The 22,095-nt window shown below is 43.7% G+C and overlaps 2 protein-coding genes across 2 annotated transcripts; both read left to right on the top strand.

Moving 5' to 3' along the window:
- Positions 1-11,289: 11,289 nt before the first annotated feature.
- Positions 11,290-14,116, top strand: LOC123468844 (myosin heavy chain, cardiac muscle isoform-like). The gene is made up of 3 exons (XM_045168026.1): positions 11,290-11,745; positions 11,904-12,030; positions 12,153-14,116. The coding sequence occupies exons 1-3, from the start codon at positions 11,290-11,292 to the stop codon at positions 14,114-14,116; spliced, it is 2,547 nt and encodes an 848-aa protein (XP_045023961.1).
- Positions 14,117-17,660: 3,544 nt separating this feature from the next.
- LOC116936011 lies at positions 17,661-21,884 on the top strand. Its single transcript, XM_045168024.1, is given in 5 exon segments — positions 17,661-18,582; positions 19,195-19,526; positions 19,758-19,967; positions 20,276-20,353; positions 20,356-21,884. Coding segments are annotated over 5 exon segments (2,967 nt in total). The 5' UTR covers positions 17,661-17,764.
- The last annotated feature ends 211 nt before the right edge of the window (positions 21,885-22,095 follow it).

Genomic DNA, 22,095 nt, shown 5'->3' with positions numbered 1-22,095 from the left:
CTCAGGTAAGTTATTTAAATGTATTCTAATAACAATCAACGTTATTAAAGTAATATCCCTTTTTATGTGCAATAAATAAACAAACATTGCGATTTGAGATGCCATCTTCTATAGCTGCCCAGCATACCACAGTGGCAACCCAAGAACCTCCAAAGAGTCATTATTTATTGACAGTTTCATCAGCTGGACAGTTGACGTTGAGTCCAATCAGCGTTTCCCCTGTTGCTCAGCCACAAGCAGGTGCTTCTTCTGAAATTAGGTAATCTAGTTCTACGCCAATTATTCAGACGGAACATGAAAGAACAACGCCAACTGGGTCACCCTCAACAATTAATGATATGGCTTCTACTACTGCAAGTTTGCCTAACCAGCTCAGCCCCCAACAGCTGCTAAATACTCCAGTAAAATTTCGCGAGCCTCACTCTTTTCGTCCACACGATTTTCTGCAATTGCCACAAGTAGCAAAAAATGGCCCAAGAAATTCCAATCATAATAAACGACTTGGGGCATCACGATGTTTGACCAGCTCTCCAGAAATAAAACGAATTCGAGAGGAACATGAAGAAAAGGAGCGGAAGCTAAGCAGCAGAGAATCGGAAGATAGCCAAAGCAACAAAAGCAAAAGCAGCTGAAGGAAAAAGGAAATCAAACAAAGTACACAGTGTGGAAGAGGTAATCAAAATTTTTGTTTGTTATATTTTTAAACCAATGATGCATTTCTTTGTTAACTGAATTAATTATATAATTTTCAGGATCAATACTTCGAAACTACACCTGCAGTTTCGGATCCGCAAAGGGAAGGAAAAGTATCTCCAGAGTGCTACGGTACGATAAGGAAAATGTGTCATCAATCAATCTAGTGGAAGAAGAAGAGGACCTTCCCAGTGAACCACGTAATAGTCCAGTTGTCCCAAGAAGGGAAAGAATAACTCGAGCAGTAAAGCAAAATAGAATGCGTAATGTATGTGGTCGTTAACCATGTCTTCGTGTTTGTTTTCTTGATAAGTATACCAAATAAGGTTTCAATACAACACAATTAATCGATTGAACCTCTCTTGTGTTTTTATTTCCCTGATCAAGAAATCAATGTTTCAATGCAGTTTACTTAATCGGTGAATCAAAGTGAATCACCTTTCTTCAAAACAATCGTTTGCAACTTAATTGGGATTTGGGAAATAAGATACTTTTTATAACCATCTTTTTCAGTTAAAGAAACAAATGTGGTTCTGATTTCTTCATAAAGAGCTTTTTCACTGTGTACACGCATTTTCTTGTTCGTCGAAGTCTGTCAAAATTTCTGAGAACACTGAATCAATTGGCATCAAATCACCACTAGCTGGTGGCCAGCTATCCAAAACAGACATTCTTGGATTATCTCCGATCCATTTAGTTACTTTGAGACTGCTATAAACTGGATATCTAAAATGATAAGAATTGTTACATAGGAAATGAACATTAAGTTTTCATATAAACAATAGGCCTACTTATTGTGAACAACTGTAATGGGCTCCACTTTTGGATATGATGACATCACCTCCAAGAGAAAACTAATATACTGTTGTGAGTCAATCCTGGTTTGAACTTGACGAATAAGATTGCATCCATCATCATTTGGTTGTGAGATGCAACCAACCACGGAAACACTATTTGGTATATTGGTTCGTTGAGTACCAACATATGAAGATATTCTCCCTTTTCCCATCAAACCTGCCACAATATTGTCACGAGCGATCACGGGGTTAACACTATTTATTAGGGGTTTCGATCAACACTCACCAGTACAAGATGCAATAGAAGAGGGTAACACCAAGACAGAAAAACTAACTACACTTAGCAAAGAGAATGAAAATAACTCACGACTAACACAAGACTGCCCGCCTACTCAAGTCCCCCCGGCTTTTTCATCGTTCGGCTCTTCCGTCCATTCAAGGCTAAGCGATTGGAGGAAGTAACATGACCATTGCTGACGGATGGCGAGTCTCTCCGTTACATCCATAACGGAGGGTGAGAACGGGCGTCAAAGCTCTCTCTCCTCACGCCACTCTCGTATTTCTTGAACTAGCAAGAAACCATTCGCGACAATATGAACGTGATGGTTTAAAAGTATGCATATGAATATAAATAAATAAAATTAAGTATACTTGTAGCGATGTTCGTTGACGTAAACTTTTGACAACCAAAATGTAACTTGCTTTTTGTAACGAGCCGCTTTTACTATACTACATTCCCATTATCCTTGCACGGGAGTTTGAGTGGCACATAGTATATGTCACTCAGCTAAGCCCCCTCCCACTTCACCTTGTTAGCAAAAAAACCATTCGCTACATCCCCTCCTCAGCCGGCGACTCGACCCGATCACTTTTTCCCTCGAGCAGAAACTAGACGGGCCTAATGTCTCGTTCTAATTAACATACATGAAACCAATTCAACACACTAACTTTAACAGCAGAAAAACCCACATAAAATACCGGACCGACTACATATAAAGGAGGAAAAAAGAAAAAAAAAGTTAGGAATAAGAATAATGACACAAACCAAAACTGAAATAAGTTGTTCTGTGTTTGGGGGTCGGATTACAACCGTCCCTCCCACTTCAGCTTCATGCAAAGCTAATCTGCCTTCCAGTTCAACTAAGCGTTGGGTAACGCTGGGGCGACAACTGATATCGGCGCCAGCCGAAAAATAGCACAGTCACGGCGCCCAGCAGTAGGCCAACTATGGCTACGGCTAGTTCATAGGGGGTATCGGGGGCCGACGGTGCGGTTGACCTCCATATCCACTCGCTTTCTCTTGTTCTTCAATGGCGCGCAAGTGCTCACCCATGAGTGAAAGACGGCTCCCAAACCTAGCGTGGCGCGATAGTAAGGGCTTGGTAGGCGCACTGTTTTCCTCTCGCCGAGAGGGGATTTTCTCTTTCAGCGTCCTCGGGTAGGAGCTGATCTAAGTTCTCCAGCTGCGTCAGAGTCGGTAAAGTATGGTTACTGAGTGGATGTATGACACTCTTCCTGAGGCTTGCTTGAAAAATCCAGTCGTCGGTGTGGGCGGAACACGACATGGAACCTCGAAGACATCAAACGCTTCCTTCTCGATGACGGTGTTGGGCCTCCCGCGTTCGTGTGGACAGGTGAACGTTATAGTGGTTCCTTGTGTGGTGGAACTAACCCCATCTACGGTGACCTAAATAAACCGTCTGTTGGCCTCTCCAGGGCGAAAGCTTAGTTCTGCAGTAGATGCGGCTCCGCACCTCGTCCTTCAAAAACAGTGCCATAGCACAGCTCGACTCCCGGTGCTTCCTACTTACGGCTCGGCTGGAGCGGGTATATGGACGTAGGAGAAGCCACGCAGCGGGAAGAATCGGAGGCCGTCAGTTCCCACGAAGGCCTGGCTATCTCTAGCCACGGCAAGAAATGGAGGAAGGGGCTCAAACTGAGCACCTAGTGTGGCATTGCCAATGGGGCGCGGTAAGCTGACGACCTCATATAGCGTAAACCTAAAGGGGAACTCGAACACGGGTAAATGTATAAAGATGCGGAGGTAGTTACCTACGGTCGCTACGACAACCTTCGCTTCTGTGTAAACCTTCCAGATATCCCCGTTCTGAATGGAGGGACTCAGCGACCAACCGGGCGGTAAAACCGCCTTGATTTCCTTCAGCACCGCTTGCACTTGCAATGGAGGGAAAAGAGTAACAGGAAGCCGCCCCATGGACATAGTGGCGATGCCAACCGAAAAATTATTCAGCGCCTCATCAAGCCAGGCGATGGCGGACTCCACCTGCCGAAACGCATCTTCCACTTTCGTAATAGCTATCAAATGCGTTTCCATTTCCCGTACAACACCATCAATTTTTGGTCCAGTTTCCAGGTTTCCTTCTCGATTTGTGCGAAAGCGGTCTGTAATTCGGCCACAGCGTCAGCAACTGCTTTAGTCTCCCACAAGGTCTCATTGATGAGAGTTGCGTGAACCTCCAAAGCATGCACAATGGACGTAGTCTCCGTGGATAACCTGTCAAGGCGACCGTGTACATGCTCGAGATCCTCCTGCGTGGACACTCCGAAGAGCCAATTTAGGACTTTGCCACCTCCGTCGATTAGTCCTCGCTTACGCCTCGCAGCTTGCAGGTTGACGGCCGCCTTTAGATCACTGAAACGTTGGTTACAGCGTCGCAGCTTCCCTAGCTCGACGGTTGCTCTCCCCCTTCACATGCTGTTGTAGCGTTAGCTTGAATTTGTCTCTAGGGCCGTCATAACGATTAGCCATAGTATCCATCCTCATGTCGAGCCACTCTTGCAGGGTCTTCATCATGGTCGTCAGGTGATCAAACGTAAGGTCGGTAGCCACGACCCATTCGGAATCAGAGAACGATACCTCGCCCTCTGACTTAAAAATCACCCCTTGGTAAGCCACTACTTCCTTGGTTGAGGTGGGCTTAAACTCTCCCATCACCGTGAGAAACAATAGAAGCGGGAAGGTCAACAGGAATGTTTTTCTGGCCGCCCGGATCCTCGCGGAACGACGGGAGGCCTCCGCCTACCTCTTCAGCGGCTGGTGTAGCTTGCTGCGGGATGGTTGATTCCAACGACGGAGGCCGCTCCGGTGGTCGGACCGGCGCCCGATTTCCAGTGGGGGCCTGGGGCGAGTCCTGCTGAGAGGCCTCTTCATCGCCGGAGCTCAAGGCACTTGTAGTTTGCACCTGGGGCCTAGGGCTCACACAATCGATGAAGGGCTTCATGCGCTCCACATAATTTCGGACTTGGGGGACCTGCCAAGTCTGATCTCGTAGTTGCTGGGGGTGGTTTGGCGTATGATCGTGTAAGGACCAAACCAGCGATGTAGAAGCTTTTCCGACTTCCCGATCTTCCGGACTGGTTTGTAAAATTAACACCTCCTCTCCCGGCAGGTAAGTCGGGGGTTCTCGGCGTCCCCCATCGTACCGAGTCTTTGTTTTCTGTGTACAGCAGCACTGAGGCCTCTGTACATCTTGACGCGCTCGGTGTAACCTTCCTAGGGCCCATTCCGTGGGGTCTTGGTCGCGAGGAGGAACAAGATTCGGGTCGGAATTTAAGGCTCCGTCGACAGGAAGAATGGGCTCCCTCCCATACACGAGGTAGAAAGGGGTTCTTCCCGTGCTCTCCTGACGACTGGTATTGTAGGCAAAGGTAACGTATGGTAAGGATTCATCCCAATCCCGGTGATCCGCACTTACATACATAGATAACATATCAGCCAGAGTATGATTCAGCCGTTCGACCAAACCATTCGCCTGAGGCCGGTATGCCGTGGTGGGCGTATGGTTGGTTTCCATCGCCTGTAGTACCTTTCGGGTCTCCTCGGCCATAAAACAGCGTCCTTGATCGGTTGTCAACTGACGAGGGGCTCCGTGACGCAACAACACACTTTTCACTAAAAAGTCAGCCACCTCCGCGGCGTCCGCTCTCGGCAGAGCCTTAGTCTCCGCCCACTTTGTAACGTAGTCCACGGCAACAACGATGTTGGTGTTACCAGTTTTGGACTGAGGGAAAAGGGCCTAGAATGTCCATGCCCAGTCTCTCGAAGGGATGCTCACTCTGCTGGATCTCCATGTATCCAGCCGGACGCTGGTATATCGGTTTGCGCGACTGACACTCGCGGCACTTCCGCACGAATTCACGAATGTCATTTCCCATACCCGGCCAGTAATACCGAGCTTGCACCTTGTGGAGGGTCCGTGTTAACCCCAAATGTCCCGCAGTAATGTCATGGTGGCAGGCACGCATCACTTCCTCTCGGAAGGACTGAGGGATACACAATCGTAAAAGGAGGCCGTCCTCTCTTTCTTGCGCTCGACATAGCATTCCATCTCTGAGACGGAATTGGGGATATCGCTTCCCCTCTTCCAGTTCAGAAAATGCGCGACTCCACTCGGCTTTTTGGGCACTCAGGATTGCACCTTTGGTCTCTAGGTCGATACTCAGAGCGGCAAACATGCACTGTAATTCCTCAGGAAGCTCCAGAGTTGCGTCAGCTGGGTAACGAGACAGTGCATCGGCGTCCGAGTGTAATCGCCCGTTTCGGTACGCGATACGCAGTAAAAACTCCTGGAGTTGGAGACTCCAACGGGCTAGGCGTCCCGCTAGATCTTTCTTCGTCAGCAGCCAGCAAAGGGCGTGGTGGTCGGTCACCACCAGAGTCTCCATTCCCCAGATGTAACTGCGGAACTTCTTCACAGCCCACACTAGAGCCAAGCACTCCTTTTCTGTTATGGAGTAGTTACACTCATTCTTGGACAGGAGTCGACTCGCATACGCTAGTGGTCTCTCAACATTGTCGACGCGTTGCAATAGTACGGCCCCTAGGCCGTAATCACACGCGTCGGGGTGAATTTCAAATGGCTTATTAAAGTCGGGATAGGCTAGAGTGGCCGTTCGGGCCAGGGCTTGCTTCAAGGCGAAAAACTCGTCTCTTGTGGCGCTTCCCATACAAAACACCCCCTTTCTTAAACATGTCCGTCAGGGGTTTAGCAGAATGCGCGAACTGAGGGATAAATCTGCGGTAATACGAACACAGCCCCACAAAGCTACGCACGCATTTCAGTCTTTCACTGGGCCTTCTGAACGAGGTGGGGGTAGGGAAATTGACGATGGCATTTATCTTTTCGGGGTCTGGGCGAATACCTAACCCACTGATTACATGACCTAGAGCCTTGATCTCGCCCGCCCCGAACTGGCACTTAACTAACTTGATCTTCAACCCCGCTCCTTGTAGGGTAGACAAGACTTGACGGACTCGGCTCAAATGCTCGTCAACCCCAGCCGCGTAAATAATAATGTCGTCCAGGTAGACGAGGCAGACTGTCCACCTGAGACCTGTAAGCACTAAATCCATCATCCGTTGGAAAGTCCCTGGGGCCGTGGCCAAACCAAACGGCATCACTAAGAACTGGTAAAGACCGTCCGGCGTCACAAAGGCCGTCTTTTCTTTATCGGCCTCGTGGAGGGGTACTTGCCAGTACCCGCTCTCGAGGTCGATTGTACTAAAAACACAAGCATTCCCCAGACGAGATAACGTTTCCTCTATTCTCGGTAAGGGATATACGTCCTTCACCGAGATGGCGTTCAACCGCCGATAATCCACGCAAAACCTCCAGCTCCCATCTTTTTTTCACCAAAACGACCGGGGAAGCCCAGGGGCTACTGGAGCGCTCGATTACTCCCTTTTGCAACATCTCGTCCACCTGCTCCTGCACTATCGCCCCTCTCCTTCCATGCGCTTTTGTACGGCGGTTGGTGCACTGGTGCGGCAGCTCCGGTGTTGATTCGATGCACTGCTTTACGGCACATCCCTAGCTCACCATCTTTAAGGGCGAAACAGGCGCCAAACTCTTCGAGCACGTCTATTAGCTTCTCAGCGTGTGCGGCGGGGAGGTCAGTCGAGACTTGCTTTCTAAAAGCTTCGCGGGGGATGACACCCGGTTGCGACGGCCCAGGGCGGGCTTCCTCTGACATGTGCATGACAGCCGCACCCTCTCTTTGCGCTGCCGCTTCTTCAATGGGAACTACTGATGAATCAACGATTTCTATCTGACCCAACACCGTGCCCTCCCGTAAATACGTCTTACTATTTGCCCAGTTTACGATAAGCACGCGATCAAGTAGAGGGTCAGCCGACACTAGCACCTTCCCAGTGGTGATTCCGTTAACTCGTGAGAGGTGCTCGGAGGGCTCAATCATCCAGGTTGCTTTGCCCAAGTTCGCCGGTTCAATCTCAACCGGAACTATGGCCCGGGGAGGAGCATTCTAGCCTTTTTGTCACTATCTTCGGGCTTGATTTGTGTTCTTCTTCGTCAGCCAACTCCTCCACTATACTTCCTAGCAACAACTCCGGGCGCTCTGCATCGTAGTTTATTTGCAGCCTTTTAAACTGACTAAGGAAATCATTTTCCAGCAGCAGCTCGATGCCCCTCATCTCGAGTACTAGTACTCGTCCGCTGGCTCTTTCCCCTGGTGCTGGATTTCTAACTCCATGGCACCTAGTGGGGGGCCTTTTGCCCATTCACCATTACCACTGACGGCCCGTCCCACTTCACCCGTTCTCTCTGTAGCTTACGCTGCAACTCGGGGGACGCGACTGACACTACGGCGCCGGTGTCGATTACGGCCCGGATATCCACCCCTTGACAGGTTACAGTTTCGGTAATTAAACGTGAGGAATCTATGAGTAGAACCGTGGGTTCCTCAGCTTCATCTTCATCGGTTGAGACCATTCCGACACTAACCCCGTCACTGTCTCGGGCCTCGCGACTCTCGACTTTCTTCTTGCGAGTTGCCCCACCGGTCCGCGACGCGTCCCTTCTGTCTTCCTTCCGGTTCCCCTTCCGGTCATCCGGTGAGTCGTCTCGTCCTCCCTCCGTCCGTTGCCGCGCCGGTTCCTTCTTTTTGTCATTCACCTTTTCCGCCATACAAAAACGAGCTATGTGGCCTGCCTTCCCACACCTATGGCAAATTGGTTTCCCGTCTGCTGTACGAGACGCAAACGAAACCGAGCTCTGAGGGGACCTCACCCCCTCCCGCTTAGTGGTAGACCCCGTGGATTTATCCGCTCGCTTCAACTCAGCGAGTTCAGCCTTTAAGCTCAAGCACTAAATCGCGTAACTCATCCCTCGCATCCTTCTGAGGCGGCGCCCCTCCCTTCGCAGCGCCTAGGACGCTAATGGCCCAGTCAGGTCGATTAGCCAATTCTGAGGCTTCCGAGTGCAATTTCAGAGCTGCCAAAAATTCTGCGGACGTTTTAGGGCTAACAATCCAAATGTTCTCCAACAAGGTGGGTTTCAGCCCCCTAAAAAGATAATCAACTTTCGCCTCTTCGGTCATCCCCGGGTCTACCTTACGACATAAATCGATTACGTCATAAAAGTACTCGATTCCTGACTCCTCAATGCCCTGCTTGCGCTGGCGTAACCGAGCTTCTTGGTAACGACTATAATGCTGCGACTGAAATTCCGTTAGGAACCTTGTTCGTAGCCCGGGCACTGACGGCACAGCCGCTACCCCTGGCGCCGCTGCCACCGCCGGATATCCTCCCATTGGGCAGGAGTGCCCGAACAAAGGAACCATTTACGGGCTGCCCCGTCTAAATGCATCCCAAAATTTTCCGCTTTTTCATTGTTTCCCCAACGGTTGTAGTGAGCGGTACTTTCGTAGCGCTCCAGCCAATCGGCGGCATCCTCGTCCTTTTTCCCGAAGAAAATTGGGGGAGCACGGTATTTCAGCTGCGGTGCGGGTGCTCGTTGGGCCATTGCTAAAGGGGGTACAGAGGAAGGGACACTCGAAGCGCTAGAAAATTCGCTACTTGACTCTCTCTCGTCGTCACTCGAAGTCTCTCCCGGCGAATCTCCCGATAAGACACTCAGGCCTCTCCCACCCTGGGAACTTAATCTACCTGGGTCTTCGCTAGAGTCTTCCCCCTCTGAGTGTCTCGGCTCTAACCAAATCTCACGCAAATCCCCCGAGTCCCACTGAAGGGATTCAGCGTTGAATGTACCTTCTACCCCGCTCTCGACAAGCTCGCGTCTACTAGCGGACTCACTACCTGGAGCGAGTGGATACGTCGATGCCCGCACTCTTCCCACTACCTCCTCAGAGGTACTCGCAGGTTCTACCACCGTTTGCTCCCCAATCCCACTATCCCGGGGCCTCTGTTGCGCTCGCAACCTCTGATAATTACAAACAACCTGGGTCTGACCACCTACACCTCCGATCGGATTCTGGGATTCAGCTCCAAGATTTGAAGCTAAATGGCCGATCGAGGGTGAAGTCTGAGTCCCTGCGTCCACGCAAGCTCCCGCCAGGACCTCCGGCTTAACCTCCAACTCACTCCCTTGCCTTCCTCGCTCGCTAGCTTCCCTTTCAGGTGATGCTGCGATCCCTCTTATCCTTTTACTTTGCCTAGGTTGACCAAAATTCATCTACCCCCTTAAACGGAAATCGTACGACTCTCCGGTCTCAAGGTTCCCCCCGTACACCTATTTTACCCACAGAGCAAGGTCTTCACAGGTAGTGAGGGAAAACAGAGGGGTAAGAAGTTCGGCCGGGACTGTGGTCCTATGCCCAAGCAATTTAAGGTAACCGTACCCGCTGGTCGCACTTCCCAAGGACCTCTCAACAGTACCCGCCTCCTAGTTCCTTACTCCACTATTACCTTCACAAAAGAAAACCCTGTTTAGTCTTACCTTACTCTAGCAGGCAGGTGTACCCTGCATCTCCACCATGTCACGAGCGATCACGGGGTAACACTATTTATTAGGGGTTTTCGATCAACACTCACAAGTACACAAGATGCAATAGAAGAGGGTAACACCAAGACAGAAAAACTAACTACACTTAGCAAAGAGAATGAAAATAACTCACGACTAACACAAAACTGCCCGCCTACTCAAGTCCCCCGGCTTTTTCGTCGTTCGGCTCTTCCGTCCATTCAAGGCTAAGCGATTGGGAGGAAGTAACATGACCATTGCTGACGGATGGCGAGTCTCTCCGTTACATCCATAACGGAGGGTGAGAACGGGCGTCAAAGCTCTCTCTCTCACGCCACTCTCGTATTTCTTGAACTAGCAAGAAACCATTCGCTACAATATGAACGTGATGGTTTAAAAGTATGCATATGAATATAAATAAATAAAATTAAGTATACTTGTAGCGATGTTCATTGACGTAAACTTTTGACAACCAAAATGTAACTTGCTTTTGTAACGAGCCGCTTTTACTATACTACATTCCCATTATCCTTGCACGGGAGTTTGAGTGGCACATAGTATATGTCACTCAGCTAAGCCCCTCCCACTTCACCTTGTTACGGTCAAAGTACGTCACGGTTGATGTATGTCACGACTGGCGTGCGTCACGGTCGACGTGAGCACCAGTGGATGTTGCATCCGGAGGATGCACCACCGGCGGATGTCACTACAGGCGGATTTTACTACCGGTGGATGTTACTCCCGGCGGATGCCCCTACCGGCGGATGTTTCATCCGGTGAAAGCTGCCTTCTAGGAGTATATAAACTCGTTGCAGTCTCTTGTATTTTCAGAGCTGTTTTTGTACTCTCAGTAAAACGTTGTACTGTGCACCGAAGACAAAATACAATATTAAAAGCAGATCTTACATTTGGAGGTCCCAACGAGACTGAAAAGGCTTAAGACTGAAAAGTGAGTAAAAAAAAAAAAGATCTGTTAGATATTGTATTAAGTTTGGAAAAGTGCATGTGCTAGTGAGGCTACAAGGTGCGTCAGAACCTACAACATCAGAGGTAAGCGAATGAATAGCATTTCTAAAAACTCACCAGAGACTGCTCTCAACACTAATCCACTTTACCCCGACTTAACTCACCAGCACCTACCCTCCCTATATCCTACCCTAGATACCCTTGACACCCAAGACCCTGAGTCCGAAACACAACAAATTAGAGAACAATTTATCGCACATTGGAAAGAGCTCGTAGAGCTTGAGTACGAACATTTTAACGAAAAAACTAAACCCCACCAAACCATCTCAACAACACTAAACTTAAAGAAAATAGAGGAAAAACAGCAAGAGATCCACAGAAAAACTAACAACACACTTCAACTTTATACGCACTCTATATTAAAGAAAACTTTGGAGACCCCAGACAATATCACACCTAACATAGTAACTCAGACCGCCAATACCCTTAAAACTGAAATAGCACGGCATGGTGGAGAACAAAGTAAAGTAGATGATCTTTTACAACAAGTAAAATTTATTCATGGTAAAGAAAAAGAATTTCTATCTGGTACAATTACTGTACTACAAAAAGAAGTACTAATCCAACAAATTAGTGAAAAAAATTATTATCAGAATTAAAATTGGAAAATTCTAATTTGAATAAACAGTTTGACAATATCAAAAAGAAAGCTAAAAGTTCCAAATACACCTTAAGTAGCTCCCTTGAACAATTACAAGAAAACAATAACACCCTCACAAAATCGCTTGAGAAAGCCCACACCCGAATTAAAGAATTAGAGAATAATCAAGAAAGTACTACCGCACAAACTTACCTTAAAAGTTTACTGAAGAAACAAGAAGACGTTATCGCAGACATTGAAAAAGAGAGCCAGGAGACAATTAACCAGCTTGAGAAAGAAAAAAATTACTGATAGAAAAACTAGACGCTACCAAGAAAGAGGTTAAAAACACTTCAGAAAGAATCCAGCAGTTAGAAACCGAAATCAGAGAAACGAATAAAGCCTTTAACGAGACCCAGACAGAAAAAAAATCTTTGCGAAAAAACCTGACAGACATAACCGTGAAGACCAGAGACATCGAAAAAGAACTACTAGAAGCCCAAGCATACACCACAAAGCAGCAAGATAAAATATCGTATCTGGAGAGTCGCATAGCAGAATATAAACAACGAGAATTTCATTTTCTGGAGGCTGAAGGAACAGACGACTCAACACGGGAAGAAACGGTTGGAGAAGTAACGGAACTAGTAAACCAGATTAACGACTTAACATCTCTAACGGGAATTGGAGAGAAATCCTTACATTTCGAACTAGAAGCTGAACAAGTTTCTGAACTACAACAAGTGATAGATACTCTAAAAAACCAAATAGAGTTGCAAAACAACGATATATATCATCTGCAAAAGGAAAACAGCCGCCTGAATCAAAATCTTAAGATGGGAATAACTCACGACGCCAGCAGTAAGACCGATGACGCCAACGGTAGGAAAGAAGATTCGACAAGCAGCAAAGCAACAACTGACGAACAAGCTATGGTGTCTAGCCTAACTCAACCAATTGTTAAAGTTTTGGGAGAACTTTTTTCCAGAGAAGACAAAAAATCCATCCCACCTTTCAAAGGAAAGAGCACAGATAAACTCATCACGGAATGGCTGAAAGGAGCGGAACACGTTGCCAGGAACAACGACTGGGATGACAACCAAAAATTACGGTTTTTCTCAGATCGGCTAAAAGGAGAAGCCCTTGAGTGGCACGGAGAATATAGTGAAGAGCAAGGAGAAGAACTTAACTATGGAGATTGGAGAGAAGCAATCATCGAAAGATTCCAGGACGCTTTCGACTTAGCTACCCTCAAGAAAAAATTATTGAAACTTAAACAAAAACCAGAAGAGAATTGCCGAGCATTCGTGTCCAGATTAAATAGCCTATACGACAGCATCGAAGGGAAAGAAGACAAATTAGATCAAGATAAAACAACCATCGTGGAAGACCAACTACTTAGTAAAGTAAAGAAGATGAGAGACGGAACAAAAATCAAAATTCTTCTGCAAGGGATTCTACCGAAGATAAAAGCTGAACTGTATTTAAGAATGCCTGAAGATCCTAATGACTTTGATGCTCTTTGTAAAAAATTGTTCATATCTGAACAAATTTTACAAAATAAGGAAAACAACGAAGAAAAAGAAATCACTGCAGTCATAGCAGGAATCACGCACCACGAACAACAACAAGACAAAGAACTATCTCAACAAAAGACTGAAATAGAAAAATTAAGACAAAAAATTTTGGAATTGGAATGCGCTAATAAAAGTCGTGAACTATCCCAGGAAAATTCTGCGACAATAGCAGCAACGGACCGATACCAAACCCGAGGGCCACATAGCAACGAACGACAAGCCAGATCACCATACTCAAGGGTCCGATTCCAACAATGCCGAGACAACAGCAGAGAATCAACTTATTCGCGTAGCCGAGAAGCTAGTTTCTCAAGGAGCAGAGACGGCAGCCCACACGGAGGAAATTACAACCAAACACCAAACCTACGAGAAGGCCCAACGTCAAGAGAAGGTTTCACTACCTACCCAGACAGATCAAGACAGTATAGTGTACGACAACAATACCAAGGCTCGACCAATCATCAGGCGTACAGGCCTTACCACCAACCCAACGCAATTCCCAGATATCAAAATCAGCCACAACTATTCCGGCAAAATCAAGCAAACCACTTTCAACCAAGACCCCAGCAATCATACAACAATCAAAGGACACCAGGAAATAGGGAAATCATTTGCCACAAGTGCAACAAAAAAGGGCATATAGCAAGAGAATGCTGGACCAATATGGCACATATCAATCGTCCATTCCGTCGACCTATCTAACCAATTCACTTTCCACTTCCCAAAACCACACTACTAGCCCCACAATAGCAATACCCAAACTTATACGTATTCCCATTAAAATAGCCCATGTAGTAACGAAAGCTTTAGTAGACACAGGAGCAGCTGCTAGCCTAATATCAGTTGACATATTATATAGCTTAAACAACAAAAACTGAAACAAACAAAAAATAACAATACCCCAATATTCCGAACAGTATCTGGACAACTACTCCAATCAGTAGGGCACTACGAATTTCCTATCACCATAAATAACAATCACACAATTAACCATTACTTTTATGTAATGAAAAATTTAAATGAGGATTGTATCTTGGGATTAGATTTTCTTTCTAATAATAACGTAAAAATAAGTACTAGAGATAAGAATATATATTACGATCACTTAGGTGTAGAGCACATTTGGCAAAATAGCTTCCTTCCACTCTACAACATTACATTTTCTAAGGCAGGAATTAATATCCCATTAATACCAATTCCTAATACCAACGATTGCGAGAAATTAACACAAAAAGATTACAAGAACTTAAAAATGTTCGCACAATTGGACATTCATAGCTCAGCACTAACGGATCAAAAACAACAGGGTAAGCCAGAAAATGAAATTTCACTTTTTCCCGAAGAGATAAAATCCAAAATCAAACTATTACTTGAACAGCACGAGTTAATATTTGCAGACAAAGAATCCGACCTCGGTTTAGTTACACACGTAAAGCATTTCATAAATACCGGAGACAGTGCACCCACAAATCAAAGACTTCGGAGAACCCCAGAAGCGTTAAAAGAAACCGTAAAATCAAAAATAGAGATAATGTTAAAAAACAAAATTATTAGAGACAGTCATAGCCCATTTTCTGCAGCTATTGTAATGGTACCAAAAAAGGATGGAGAGCTTCGACTTTGCATAGATTATAGACCACTTAATAAAATTACAATAAAGGACAGGTACCCTTTACCACGAATAGATGACACTGTAGATGCATTGTGCGGGTCTATGTATTTTTCAACATTGGACCTTTTGAGCGGTTACTGGCAAATAGAAATTGAAGAAAAAGATAAATATAAAACAGCTTTTATTTGCGAATTTGGACAGTACGAGTTCAACCGTATGCCATTTGGTTTAACAAATGCGCCAAGTACATTTCAACGTGCAATGAATACCATTCTTAAAACTGTACTGTACAAATTTGCATTAGTATACTTAGATGACATTATCGTTTTTAGTAGCTCAATAAATGAGCATATAACACACTTAGAACAAGTATTCTGCATTTTAAAAACAGCAGGGTTAAAACTGAAAAGAACGAAATGTGAGTTCTTCAAAGAGGAATTAGATTATTTAGGATACATAGTGTCGAGAAAAGGCATCACACCCAATTTAAAGAAATTAGAAGCAATCATGAAATACCCTGCTCCCAATAACACAAAAGAATTGAGTTCATTTTTGGGCCTGGCTAGCTACTATAGGAAATTTATCCGAGCTTTTGCTGATAAAGCTCACCCATTGACAGCTCTCACGAGAAAGACAGCGGAATGGAAATGGGGGGAGGCAGAAAGGGACGCCTTTAATTGTATAAAAAATTGTCTCATCACTAGACCTATCCTAAGCTATCCCGATTTCAAGCGCGAATTTATCATCTATACGGATGCATCAGGATATGGAATAGGAGCAGTTTTGGCACAAATACAATCTCCACCTCAATCAGCGGATTCAGCTGAGACTAACGAATTTGATCTCAGTGAATCAGGCGGCGTTGAAGTCGTCATTGCCTACACTTCCAAGCATCTAAATGACCGCGAAGCCAAGTGGTCGACAACAGAAAAGGAAGCGTACGCGATAGTTCATGCTATCGAAGTATTTCGAACATACCTATACGGACGCAGATTCACCGTTTTTACAGATCACAGGCCTTTAGAATGGTTAATGAGTAAGACGGAACCAGCAGGTAGACTTGCTAGATGGGCACTTAAAATACAAGAGTATGACATCATAATTGGGTATCGACCAGGTAAATCTCACCAAAATGCAGATTCACTTAGTCGAATCCCAATAGTGCCTATAGCCACTGTAGCAACTAGAGCAAGGACAAAAGGTGAAATCAAAACTGTAGACAACGAATGGGTTCGATTACAGCATGAAGATAAATATTGCAAAAACATTTTAAAAAACCTAATGAAAATGAAAAGCCAAGAAGGAATAATGAAAAGAGAGATAAATAATTACAAGTTAAACGATAAAAGAGAATTAGTTGATAAATATGACAGATTAGTGGTACCACAGGTTAAAATTAGAGAAATAATGGAAGATAATCATGATCACATGTTAGCAGGACATTTAGGAATAACAAAATCTTTAGCCAGAATCCAAAGACAATTTGTTTGGCCAAATATGCGATCAGATGTCACAGCACACGTTAATAGTTGTTTGGTGTGTGCACGACGAAAAGCAGTTGGTACAAGTAAAGCCCCATTGCAGCCTTTGCCACCCGTCGACAGGGTTTGGGAAAGGATTGCCATGGATGTCGTTGGACCGATTCAAGAAAGTGTAAAGGGATACAAATATATTTTAGTTTTGTCAGATTATGCCAGTCGATTCGTCCATACATTTCCAATGAAAAATCAGACCGCCCAAACAATCGCAAGAATCTTAGTAAATAAAGTGATAACAAAATATGGAGCACCCGAAACTGTGCTAACCGACCAAGGAACAAATTTTCTCTCAAAAATGGTTAGTGAAATATGTAAATTATTTAAAATTAGGCAAATTAGAACAACAGCTTATCATCCACAAACTGATGGATTAGTGGAAAGGTTTAACAGGACTCTATGCGACATGCTTGCATGTTACGTGGTAGATGAACCAGAAGAGTGGGACAAATTTTTACCATTTGTCACCTTCGCATACAACACGTCCAAGCAGGCAACGCTTAAAGATAACCCGTTTTACCTTTTCTACGGAAGAGAACCAGTACTACCGAATGACATAAAAATTAATAGGCATTTTGAAACACATGAAAATGAAGGTGAAATGTATAACTATCAATGGAGAAAAGCACAAGAACTAGCAAAAGAACATCTCGCAGAAGCTCAGTCCAAACAGAAAAGATATTATGATGCGGGAACAAGAAGCATTAAATATAACATCGGAGATTTAGTATTACTAAAAGCCCCAATATCCCCAGGAAAATTTATAAATAGGTGGAATGGGCCATTTCGAATAACAAAAACTTTTTCTGATATAACTTACGAAATTCAAAATATTGCTATTGAAAACCAAAAATCCGTTGTACATGCAAATCGTCTAAAACCCTATAACCCGAGGAAACCTATAGCACCTATAGAAAACGAAGGAAAAAACACAGTAAAAGATACAAAACATTTCAAAAATGTACCCAGGAAGACGGAACAAATTTCTGAGCCTAAATCTACCTTAAGAAATAATAAGCATCATTTGGTAATTAACCCTACCCACAATGCAAGTTCAATCACCTCATTCCTTGACCCACGAATGTCCTATGCTAAACCCCGAAAACTAAACCCCACAAGTCATCAGACAAACACGCATTATAATTTACGACAAAGGAATAGTACGAAAAAATTCTAAATGACGTTATTTCTATTTTATAACAGATGGAAAAAATACCTCTATTCCTTTGCATTTTAACTACATTTCAAACTGCAAACACCATTTATTCTTCTGTTTGCGACTGTAAAAACGCAAAAACAAGGGGAATACTTGATATAAACTCACCGTATTATTGCGACAAAAATAACTTAGAAATTAATCATCAGCGTAGATTCCCCACCAATTATACATTAATGACAAAACAAAAACCTATAAAAACATGGAAGGGTTGGACTTGTAAACAATGGGTTAAAACCAAGAAGATCACTGGATCATTTTGGATAGGATCATTCGATACAGTATTTTCCCAAGAAACCAAATTAATCACCCCGTTAGAATGCTGGGATATGGTGAACGATAAAAAATGTGGAGGAAATAATATGCAATCTAGTACTACCACAATTAGCTTTACAGCAACTCCAACAGGAGAAGGTGCTTGGTACGCGACTAGAGAGTACCACGTATTAAATTGCCTAGCGGAAGAAATAACTTTAAGACAAGAATCCCCTAACAGTTTAATCGAAAGCCCTTTTGGATTTTTAAATGCAACTCAGCAGGATGGACAAATAGTTCAAAACCATAACACTATAGTTTGGGGAGACCGATCAACAAATGTTTCCAGTTCACAAATTATTTTAAAAGGTGAAGGATTTTTAGAATTAACAAACACTAACACAAGCCGCCTACTAGATAGTACCCGACAAATAGAAATAACATTCTTTAACAAACCCGATAGAGAAAACAAGGAATTAAGTCAACCTGGATATAGGGTAGTAGGGATACCACTTACATTTCTCATTTTTCCACAAGAAGCAAGCACAAAGCTATACCACCTATACAAGTTAACTTTACCCTCCTGCCTAAACCAAACTAACATAGATACTTGGGCATGCAATGAATATAGTACTGATAAGAAATCCCAACCCTTTCAAAATCGCATAAGGAAATCAGTTACAAAAGAAGTAGAATTTTTACTAAACAGCCCAATCACAGATACAGAATCTGGAAAAAGACTCTATAGTATCTCTTATGCGTGGGGACCATTAAGACTTGGCCATCCTAAAATTATACAAACAATCGAATCAGGAAAATTGGTTGAAAAAGACACTATTGTCTACATTTTCTATAATTCGTCCAAACCCACTAACCAGTTAACAATACACCACCAATTTGATATTGATGACCAACTCCCTCTCGGCACTGACCTAGAATATATTGTCGACCAAACCATAAGAATCCATAAAACTGACTCCTGTATCACAACAACTGAAGCAAACCAAATCCTCGCTGAAAAGTGTTCAGAAAAAACAACGCGATGGATATTGGATATGTTAAATTATCAACTCATATCCCAAGAAAAACATCTATGCCTCACAGTTAAGACGCAAAACGAGACCAAAATAAACACACCAACAAATACACTGGAGCTTGTCAGATGCAGCAGACCAGAAAACATCGACGAAAATCAACAATGGGTTTTCGGGACCATCAACACAAATCCAGAAATCTTAGAAAATTTTCCGGAAACATCGATCGACGAACTGGAAGAAATTCAACTAGAACAACGAAGGACAATGACCACTACCATTAATTCACCAATATTTGGAGGATTGATAAAATTTAACCACGGCAAAGGAAATATAATTTGGGACATGATCAACTGGGGATTACTAAAAAGCGGAAAGCCACCAAACGAAAAATGTGTCACATACAATGGCTTAGCAAACGTATTAACATTGGAAACCTGTGACCCAAATTGGACACAATGTCAGGAAAGCCTAAAAAAACTCATCACCAGCAATGACCCCCTTGTACAAACCCAAACATCTGTAGCTAACTGTAGCCAGAGCAGTGACAAAGGCCAAGCCTTTGAATACTCTGCTGATTTTACAATAAGACCTTTTAACACCAACCATTGTATAAAGGCAAATACGTCAATGGTAATACTACAGGAATGTTCAAATACCAGCTCCATCTGGGGAACCTTCGATCACACAGGCCAATTAATGGCCACCGACCGGACTGGACTACACTCTCCAGCATCAGACAGAAAATGTCTCACCCTAAAAACAGGAAAATTAGCACTAGGTCATTGTCACGGAGGAAGCAAGAAACAGCACTTTAGTTTCGAATACAAAAACCCACATCAAATAAAAACATTATCGGCCGCAGCAATTATAGCACTACACACACAACACTCACTAAATGGTAAAACCCTACACCAAAAAAATATAAGTCGTCGTTACAAACACAACTAAAAAATACACACCTAGTCAAGAAAAAAATCTAAAAATTTTCCCAACAGCAGTTACCCCTACTACTACAATCACAACAAAGCCAACAACTACTACGGTCAAAACTGCAGCAACCACATCCAATAAAAAAAAAAAAAAAAAAAAAAAAAAAAAAAAACCACCAAAAAAAAAAAACCCAAAAAAAAAAACCCCCCCACCCCAAAAAACAACCCACAACAACAAAACCACCACCCCTACAAACCCACCACCACTAAAAACCAACAACACCCAAACCAACAGCAACAACAAAGTCCCTACCAACAACAACAACAAAATCGACGACTACAACAACTACCCCCCGAGCACAACATCAACGAGTGCTACAACTTCAAAAACAACCATAGCCACAATAAATTCAACAAGTATAATCTCAACAACCACAACTACAGAAACTTCAAGACTAATACCATACAAAAATATCTCTACACCGTCAACAACAGAAAGAAACAGAACAATAGAAAAAGAGATCATCATGGCAGATGCTACAGAGAAGTGGCAAATACCACCTGAAAAAGCTACCCAAAATGAGGTGGAGGCACAAATTAGAAAACAAACTTCCCTAAAAATAGAAAATCAGGCAAGTGAAGCATTAAAATTAACAACACTGGATGAAAATAGGAAACCGGAGGCAAGCACATACCAGTCACCAATCAACGAAGACCCTAACTACGGATTACCAAAATCTATCAACGAACTTAATAGACACCTTAAATTTGAAATCAGCAAAATGCACGAGCAATTCAAAATTAGCATGGAAACTGAACACGAGAACAAATTAGCTAAGGAAATCAGAGATGTTTATTGCCAGCTTTCAAAAATTAAGAGAACACAGGCAATAATCCTGGCGCAAACAAACGGAATATTAGCAGCCGCCGCCTTAGGATTACCAGTATGCAGTCGACTGTATGGTTTTGGACAAGCCATGACCCTACAGCAATGCGAACCAAAAAGAATATTACTAACTGCCAACGAAACAAAATGTGGATTCCAACCATTTTTTTATTATGGAACAAGCAACTGCACAATTGGAACCGATGGATGGTCAATCCACCCGTACTCTGAGTGTTTTTGGAAATCACAACTTGTAAACATCAATGGATACCCTTATGCTTGGGAGCACAACGAAACAAACGGTGATTGGGTTAGACAAGAAGCCACCATACACACACCGAATTTGGACCTGATCGCCGAATTTGAAGAACTTCACTTAAACGACTTTGATTTCGCCCTCAAGAGCCATCCGGCCCATGATACAATGGAGATGGAACAACTAAATATACTAAACGACTTAGTAGGAAGGTTACAGGAAGGAGAAACAAAATCTCTATCAAATATCATCGTGACCGAGGAACAAGATAATCAAATTGGGAATATGTTTTCTTGGTTCGACACACTTAAAATTATGGGATTATCTGTAATAGGATTTATACTCTTCCTGATATGCCTACGAATCTTCATAGTTTGCAACCTTTTCCCACGAATCATGCATCAAGTAGAGAAGAGAAGAAAAATACGAGAAGCAGATGAAAGTAAAGACCGACAGGAAATGGATTCAATGCTACCAGAAGGCGTAGAGGAACAGCCCTTCACACGAGAATTTGCGCCACTACCACTAATGGCTTCTTCCTCACAAGATAGAGAAACATCAATTAAAATAAGGAAACCAAGTGCACCCAGAACGGAAAATTTATACCCAATGGCGGAATTAAAATGGGAAAATGAGAACAAAAACTGCACTGGCAGTCATACGACATGCACCTACGTCGTTGGTTATGGAATGGTATGGGAAGACCTATGCCGCTGCACTACTAACCCAAACCCAAATATATAAAAATAAGAAAAATAAATTGCAGCATAGCGCAGGCTTATAATCAACATATTACCACAGCATCAGAAACTAAAAAAAAAAAAAAAAAAATTGGGAAAAGGGAACACGGTGAATTAAAACTAACATAACGGAACCAAAGTGAAAATGCAATGAATTTGGTTTATACTAAGTTGTGGCTGTATTTCCAACAGGAAAAGACAAGGAGTAATAAAAA

This window comes from Daphnia magna, unplaced genomic scaffold, assembly GCF_020631705.1.
Source record: "Daphnia magna isolate NIES unplaced genomic scaffold, ASM2063170v1.1 Dm_contigs439, whole genome shotgun sequence".
Classification (NCBI taxonomy): Eukaryota; Metazoa; Arthropoda; class Branchiopoda; order Diplostraca; family Daphniidae; genus Daphnia; species Daphnia magna.
Note: the sequence above shows the minus strand (reverse complement) of the source record. Positions and strands in the feature narration are given on the sequence as shown.